The sequence below is a fragment of the Diuraphis noxia genome, unplaced genomic scaffold (genome assembly GCF_037042655.1).
Source record: "Diuraphis noxia isolate RWA-SAM2 unplaced genomic scaffold, SU_Dnox_SAM2 contig0003, whole genome shotgun sequence".
Lineage (NCBI taxonomy): Eukaryota > Metazoa > Arthropoda > Insecta > Hemiptera > Aphididae > Diuraphis > Diuraphis noxia.
In genome coordinates this window covers 30,411,222-30,420,521 of record NW_028301713.1, presented here as the reverse complement: position 1 = coordinate 30,420,521, position 9,300 = coordinate 30,411,222, and the positions used below count along the sequence as shown (strand labels likewise).

The 9,300-nt window shown below is 28.7% G+C and overlaps 1 protein-coding gene across 1 annotated transcript; it reads right to left on the bottom strand.

The window, feature by feature from the left end:
• Positions 1-3,673: 3,673 nt before the first annotated feature.
• LOC107164488 (alpha-tubulin N-acetyltransferase 1-like) lies at positions 3,674-9,200 on the bottom strand. Its single transcript, XM_015512331.2, has 8 exons — positions 7,852-9,200; positions 6,793-6,939; positions 6,345-6,516; positions 4,439-4,583; positions 4,308-4,341; positions 4,152-4,221; positions 4,015-4,076; positions 3,674-3,945 (listed from the first exon to the last, which is right to left on the bottom strand). Exons 1-8 carry the CDS (start codon positions 7,932-7,934, stop codon positions 3,852-3,854), a joined length of 807 nt encoding a protein of 268 aa, XP_015367817.2. The 5' UTR covers positions 7,935-9,200; the 3' UTR covers positions 3,674-3,851.
• Between the last annotated feature and the right edge of the window lie 100 nt (positions 9,201-9,300).

Genomic DNA, 9,300 nt, shown 5'->3' with positions numbered 1-9,300 from the left:
GCGTAGGTGATGGAGGTAACTTAAAATCTTTTGTTGTCGGAGGTTGTGGAGGTGGAGGCGGTGGCCTAGGAACCTCATTTACCGGAGGCGATTCTGTTTGCATAGATGCCGAACACGTTGGTGTGGTTATTTGGTTGCATGAATGCGTGTTCGGTGAGTTTTGATTGATTCTGATTGAAATTCGATTTTTTGATCCACTATCTAGATGAATGTTGGGTTAAAAAATAATGTTTAATATTATTGTAGGTAGGTTGATATATTATAAATTATAATATTACTTTTTATGGACGCCAGTTCTTTTCTGAATAGTTCCATTGTGTCTAATGTAAAAATATTTTGATGTAAAGTACAATAAATACTTAATATATTTAATTATATGAAAAACTAACCTTCTATAGATTTCACTTTTCGCTCTATAAACATTTTACTTGAATCCTTTTCGGTTATTTTAAAACTTCTTTGTGACTCTGCGTCATAAAATACGTCCTCATCATCCTATCAATATAAATAGGTACTGTCACTATTTATAGTTGCACAACATTGGTATTCAAGTACCACATTAAACATTATATTTTTAAACTTTAAATAAAATATTTACCTACCTACCTAGTTTATTATATTTAAATTATAATGAATCACATATTATTATACTATAGCTGAACCCGTGCACTTTGTAACCTGTTAAAAATCCTACTTTTTATAATGTCTCAAACTGCAGTATGTTAAATTCGTTACCTGTGATTATGCTACCAGTATATTTTTATACATAAATTGGTTAAAATATACTAAGTAGTAATCTAACAACAATATTCAATTAAGTTTAATCATTATGTAAATTTATTCGTTCGAGAAGTCTGACAATTTAAATATTCAAGTTAATGATATTTAGGCCTGTCACATTTTAATAAGTTAAGTTAGGCTAAGGCCTATCTTCTACACATAGGCCTAATATATCTCTGAACCAAATTTAGTCCCAATCCGTTAAGCCGTTTAGGAATGCATAAAGGATAAACAGACAGATAGACAGAAATTCACGATTTAATGGCCCTCATAGGTACATTCTACTTAGGTACCTGATTTTAAGTACTATTATTCCATTGCTTCTTCAATCAAGCCAACCAAACCTTCCTATGTTCCCCTCTGTTTATTGTACTTATTGTAAAAATATTTGATACAGATCATAGAAATTAAAATAATGATGACAAAAAATAATATTTTATTTACCTCTGTTAAATCCTCAATTATTTGTTCCTCGTGATTATCTTTTGATTGGTTCTTCTTCTGGGATAAATAACAACTTATCATACCCACCATGCCTATAACGCCAAATATAAGTCCGAATAATGATTCTTTTGACATTTTTCAATAAAACTTCGCACAGACAATATATTTTAAAAAAAACTATATTTGAAAATGAACAAATTTGTTAATACAATCTATTTATTCGTAACTATGGATATATTATAATATCTATCACTTCCCAGCGTTTCCCGGGTAATGATTTGTTTATATTTAAATGTATATAAATATAGCACGCACCGTAAATGTTAAAAATTTGAAAACTTTGCAAAATATTTATTTCAGTACCAAAATTCGTCTTAATATAAGTTCACCCAACTGAAACATTAAGTTTTACCTTAAATCGTGATCACACTGTGGCATTAATCACATACGTACCTTCTTAAATCTTATTGATAGTAGTAAAAGTAATAAAGTTGGTGCAAAACATCATATGTCTACCAGTACAAACATTTAATATGTCTTACGGTCCTATGAGCTCCACCTATGATTATTATTAATTTCCAAACGTTTTACCTATTTTTATTTCTTTATTGGCCCACAATTACCAGACAATTACCTATAGCCTATAAATAGTCATTACTCATTAGTCATTACCAATATTTTTCATATTTTATGTGAGTTAATGTCGATTATTTTTGTTAGCATGCGTAACATCTATAGTTATGCCACAGAACAATGTTTTTATTTGTCATTGATTATATTTTTCACGTCATAAGTCGATGTTTGTTTTTAAATGAATTACACTTCGTGAACCAATTAATGGGCGGATAGGCCCATCGGGAAATTGGTATTTCCTGGTAGGCCCCCATCAATATTATACTCAGAGGCCCCAATCCCGAAAAATAAAAATAAAAAGTAACAATTGTGTAAAGATTAATTTTTATAATACTGGCTAGCGCCTTGGCGGCTGTACAATATTAATGCGTATTTATAATATTTGTATAGGTACCTAGGTACTCTAAGTATGATACTCGTCGATATCAGTATAAACACATACATATGCTGTTGTATGTACTATTGTACTAAAACTAAATAATGTATAAAATGTTAATATAAATAAATGTAATCAATGTCCCAATAAACAATCATAATAATTAATAGGTATATAAATATATTAATTATTAATGTAATTAATTTTTTGATGAGTGATTGCTAAGTAGGTATGACTTATGTGGCCAGGGGCGACGTGTTATAAGAATACCAGGAGCGACTGCTCCTGACTCGAAAATGGGTGAGTGTGTATCTACTATCCAGGGTTGTATACTTGTATGCTAAACTAATATGTAACTTAATCTAAATCGTATAATTATTTATCACGTAAATATAGCTATGCCGTAACAGCAAAACAAACTAAGTACAATGTAATAACTAATATATAGCAAAATAACAAGTGAGTCATAATCACTATTTAAGATAGTACCACAGAGTATATGAAATTTTTATAAATTTCATATATTCTGTGTTAGTACCATTGGTTATAAACACGATTAAAGATATCTTTAATCGTGGTTATAAATATTTAAAATTAATGATAATATACTATTTTAAATCGTTGTTCTCACAACATATAAATTTAGTTTAATTGTTTTAGATTAGAAGCTTAAAATCTGTATAAATAAAATATATTTATACCTATACCTAATTAGTACTGTATAAAAAAATTCAACTTTATCAAATTTCATATTTTTAAAATTATTGTTTCATATAATAATAATATTGCATTGGTCCTATTAAACGTAGTTGGTGGGTGCATTGCAAAACTAGGAGTACATTTTTTTTCGTGTTGTGACTGGGGGGAGGGGGTAATATGTGGTAAACCAGCTAGGTGTAATAGATATATTATGTCCTAAATATATTTAGCTCATGAAGATTGCTCCTGGAGTTTTGCAGTCTCAAGCCGCCTCTGTATGTGGCTATGTCCTATCTACTTATTTACGTTTATATAAATATCTTTGTATCATAATAAATCCGATTTGTTATTCTATCCTTAAACAATGCTTATCAATATGAATGTCTGAAATATAATTTTCTCTACCATCAACAAATAAACAATTTAAACTACAAAGCAACTAAGTATGCAAATATAAAGTATAATAATATCTTTTACCTATTCTTACTCTATTTCTATGCCCTATGGTATTAACTGTTTATTATTCGATATTTTATAACAACATAATGACAGCATATCAAATGGTAACACAACTTAACAAGATGACTTTATGCGACAAATAAATGGTTCAATAATGATTGAAAATATATAATAAAATTAACTTATTAAATTGAATATTGTACAACCAATACCAATAGGTAATGAAAATACGTATCACGTCATTTATATTATACTGTTTAATAACTTTATTATAAATAGAAATAGAGAATAAATGTATAACTTTTTATTGGAAAAATGAGCTCATAATTATTCAACGTTAAATTATATTATTTTAAAATAACAAAAAGAAAATATTGGAGGAAAATTATACTATAGGCTATATATAGATGCCTAACAAATTATTATATTGAATTATAATTTGTAATGTTCTGCGTATATGTTAGATCTGGTGGAATATCTGATCTTGTTTCACTGGATTTCTATCTTGCTGTGCATTTTGAAATACATTTGCTGCTTTAAGTTGGCTTCCAACACTAGTAAAATTTAAAAAAATATATAAATAAAATAAAATATTAAGTTCATAGGTACATGTCAATACTAACAAATCAATCCCTGGGCTGTAATGATTATTCAACTCCAAAAATGAAGGATTGCCTTCTACAATCTAAAAAATTATAGTTATTTTGCAATTTTTTTTTTGTAAATATTTAATTCATTAAGTAACATTTACTTCACCCACCACTTCGTGATGTTTTTGTGTTTCGGATCGTCCAGACATTGATTGACACGTACACGGTGATGATGATATTCTACACAAAATCAAAAAGGCAATTAAAATTTTTTTTTAAACTTATAAAAAATATATTTTATGAAATTGCATAATATAGTATTTTACCCATTTCTGCTATCGTTAAGGCTCCTTTCGTTGACTATGGACACAATTAATTATTTCATTAATATTCTTGCCATTAGGTAAATTTGAAAATTTTATCTATGACATGCATAATAAATAAGTTGAATGCTCACATGCGTCATCGAAAAAATCCTCATAGACTATGAAATAGTTTCCCTGGTTTACTAGTTTATACAATTGAAAATGTCTCCACATAAACTGCAATAAGTTTTTTGTCGGATTTTCTATAGCCAAATTTTTAGCCTGTAAATGCATATCCTATAAAAAATATTTGACGAAAATATTAGTTTTTTATTATAAAAACGGTTTTATATTAATAAAAATATGGTTTGTTATTATTGTTTCGTCTCGACATCAACGAATTACATTTATTTCCCTGACTGAATTCATAATTGTATAAGATTGTTGAAGTGTCTATACAAATTTACAAAAGTTAAATTCCAACATTATATTAAATGATAAATAACAACATTTTTATTTTATACATTTCTTTAATTAATTTCGCACCGTGAAACCCCGACAAATTATTTTGTGATAACGTTTTCAGTAGAATTTGAATGAACTAATTGGACGAAATGTATTAGAAACTATTCTAAATGATATATTTATTTTTATATTTAATAAGTTTATTAATTTCTTTTAAAAATAGAATGATTATAATTTTTTCATTTTTATTCAATACAACTACCTATGTATTATTAGTATTAAAATATAACTACCGAAATATTCGAAACCATATTTATGTTAACTGATAATAAATTGAAAAAACAACATGTATTATTAAATTTTGTTTTTAACTAAAATATAATATCGAGGTAGTGACTGAGGTAGGCTATATATATTATATAAAACAAAATGTTGTTTTAATTAAAAATTATATTATTAGTTAATTCAATAAATATTTCTTAGATAACGTAAATAATATCATGAATGATTGCTTCAACGCCAATGTCAACATTGTCTTAGAGTGTAACAATTAAAGCTAGTTAATATTGTATAATATTAGAAAGCATTCAAAGTAATTTATATAATTGGTAGTACTATTCAGTATCAAATCAAATAATTACTTATTAAGAGGATGTCAGCGCACCATTTGTTTTCTCTGTCTGGCTCACTCGTAAGATAGACAAAACGCATATACGCAGAATCATTTTTTGTATATCTTGAAGTAATTTCAGAGTAAAACCTCCCATTACAAAAAAGATAGAAAATAATATTTTTGAGGAAATGACATATCGATTTGTCTAAATATTGTCTCTAAATAATTTAAACATTATTTAAATGTACAGTATTTTTTTGTTTATTTTGAAAGTCGAATACAAAGTCAAATATCAATAAAATATAAAATCAATATGTCATTCCCTCAAAAATATTATTCTTTATCCTTTTTGTAATGGAAGGTTTTACTCTAAAATTACTTAAAGACATAGAAAAAATGATTCTTCGTAAATGCGTTTATGATACGCGTCTATGTTACGCGTGGGTCAGAGAGAGAAAACAAATAGTGCGCTGACATCATCTTAAAGAATGATGTTGTAGACATAGCTGAAAGAGCTTAATGATATGATAATTCCGGTTATAAGTATACAATACACTAATACAGGTCTACGGACACTAGTAATATTAATATGCCATTAATATTAGGTAGTATTGTACCTTCACTGATTGCCAGTACCTACCTACTGGGCAAGTACTGTAATACCACTTTATATATTATATATCATCCATTCATCCAAGATATGTGCCAGTACCGGGCGAGTATTGGGAAACTAGCATTGGGCCAAGTACTGTAATTTCAGTACTGGGCATGTACTGTAATGCCAGTACAGAAAAGCGTTATCATCCCAGACAAATGCCAGTATTGGTACAAGTACTGTCTGTCAGTAGCGCGCCAGTGTAAATCAGTACTGGCGTGGTACAACGCCTGTTGTTAATTTCCAATTGGGTAGCGGCGGAGCCATAACAAACAAGAACTTAAATGATTTAATATAATTTACAAAAATATTTCACCGTAGTTACCTGTAACATGTAATCGATCAGATATTTTCCATAACCTTTATGCTGTCTAGATTCATGAACGAAGAAATCCATCAAACAGTAAACCATGGTTTCTTTACATGATCCTACAGCTTTGTTGTAAAGACACAATTTTTTCCATCCCATCTTTAAAATCCCAACAACGACAAAATTCCTTCACAACAAATACAATTGTTATACAATACAATTATAAAATACGATATAAAGTGTGTTATTTTATACATACATACATAAGTCAATAAAATACCCGAAATATGAAACTATTATATTGTATTAATAATGGCAACAGAATAATAATATAGTAACACCTTTATAAAATATTAATATTTCTAGACATGAATAAAAGTTTATATTTAGAATTTAACACTGCTAAAAATTAGATACATTATGGCCAAGATAAATTACATTAAATATAACAAAGGTATCTTACGTTGAAGTATTGTGTTCGATCATCATGTAAAGGACGTCATCGGAATTGATGAGAATTTCTGCGCTGGTGATCGGTGACTTTAACTTTTGAGCCAATGCTGATACTTTACCCATCTCGTCGATCATCCATCCCATTTTATTTTTCAAACTTGACAAAAACATAATAAACGTATTTAATACTTGAAAATATTACTAGCTCACTGCAGTATAAGTAATAAAAAATATTAATACCTATATAGTAATACAGAGCGAAGTAAAAAAAAAGCTGACAAATAAAATTATTTTTGTTCTAATTAATATTTAAACAATTTAAATTTTAATAAAAACTTAAAATTTAAATGTAGTTAAATTTTTTTTGGAAACATTCAACAAAATACCCGATTTGTAAATCTAATTTTTACACTATTTTTTTAAATATCAACATTTTTCTGGATTACTATTAGATAAACTATTTCAAGATAATCTTTTTGAGAATTTCCTGACAAAGGTACCTACCTAAATATATATTTTAAATTATTTATCAGCCATATAATTTTATAATATTGTTGTCATATGTTTAACTAGTATCATTTTTTGGTTCTTGACAGGTCTTTCTGGTGCAGCACGCTCCATAAATAAATAATAAAATATTCTTTGAAATAGAGGCTGATACATACTGTTTTCGTGTTTCATATAATATAAAGATTTATCATTTAATACAAATTTAACAAATCCATTAATATGACGGGCTGAATAATTAATGAGGCACACTTGCAGATCGACTTTCTTGAGTTTTTTTCCCAATAAATTACCTAGTTTACTAATACCATATTTAGTAAAATATTAACTACGCCTATTTATAATGCAAAACAGCTGTTCATAGGTTTAAACGCTCCGCAGATTTGAAATCAATTTCGCCAATAGGCTACGCACTACACAGCAATAGTAATAATAAGTTATTACTTATTAGTATTTAAATTAGTACACAATAATATAATAAAGAATGCCATAAAAAAATATCAATATTTTATTACTCAGGTAATAATGTACCAACCACCAATAATTACACTTATACACTTACTCAACGTTGTTCTCATATCCCATGGCCGTCAGCGTGTTGTCGATCTTCAGCACCTCACCGTTGGTCAATCTGTTGTACTCCATTGCGCCGTGTAAATGAATATGGCACTCTTCCGCAAAAACTTCAAGAATTTCTAACAATAATGCTATAGTAGTTGGCTTGTAGATATAATATATTCTATTGTATGTTCGATCGAGTGATCAAGTTGAATGTTTGGTTTTGCCTTGTAATTATATAAGTTAATATTTAATGTGTAATGGCGTTACGACGCTGGTGCCTGGTGGCTGGTCACGAAAACAGGACATCGGGCCGCCGCGCCAAGAGCACAGCGTTCCTGTGGGAAATGCGTAACACAGCCGGAGGCCGGACAGGCTGTTGCCGAGTGAGAAAATAAAACAATTCGATCGCAAACAAGCGGGTTACCTGAAAATAAGGAATTATTTGGCCCATCTTCCAATAAAACTATTCAACTGTAGAAGGATTTTAACTTGGGTATTGTCTAAATCGGGGGGCTGACGATAACGAGTCATCTGATTTAGGCTGTCACGAGTGTCACAGGCTCACGGCTCTGAAGCACCTGCCATGTAGGATTAAAATCTTTATTGTGTCGTCACGTTTTAGACCTGCTCCGATCTTCAATATAGAGAGTGGTTTTGTAGCAAATTTGAAATAGTTGGTGGCTTGGTGCTTTGAGGTACGAGCAGTCAATAATATTAAAATTTTGTACTTTTCGGTTTTACTAAAAACGAGGAAAACAAAAAAATATTCAAAAAACCCCACCAGTTTCAACAGAATTGCATCTATATACTTCTTGTAATTTAGAAATAAATTGTCGACTTAAAAAAATCTTTATACCCTTGTGCAATTTTGGTAGAGATAAATTTTCTTTTTTATGTTTAGCCAACTTTTAGAGAATAATAATAATTATTATTAAATAAAATGTGTTCTATGTATTGTTTATCGATATATAGTTAGAAATTTAACCAAAGTTTACCCTAGAATATTCTCTCAAATCCATATTTATACAAATACGGAATGATTACATTAATATTAAAATAAGACATTACACATTTAAAATACCTACAAGTAGTTTTATAACTTTGAATAACAGTAGTGCATAGACTATGTTGCTATCAGAAATGTGAATGATTTACCAATTAGTATTTGATTATTTGATATCACAAATACACATCAAGCGGTGTATATGGTCAAAAAACCAAACCTAAAACAAAAGCAGTAATTTCTCTTCAGATCACATTCATTAACATTTATCTGTCAAAATATCAATTAATAAAAAATGAAACCCCCATAACATAATCAATGTCATTTTAATTTAAGAAAAATAACCTGGGGAAGATAAAAATTATTAATTACACAATAGTGGATACTAATTTATACCCTTAAAAAATAGCTATTCTTAAAACCAACAGAAAAATAGTACAAATAAAT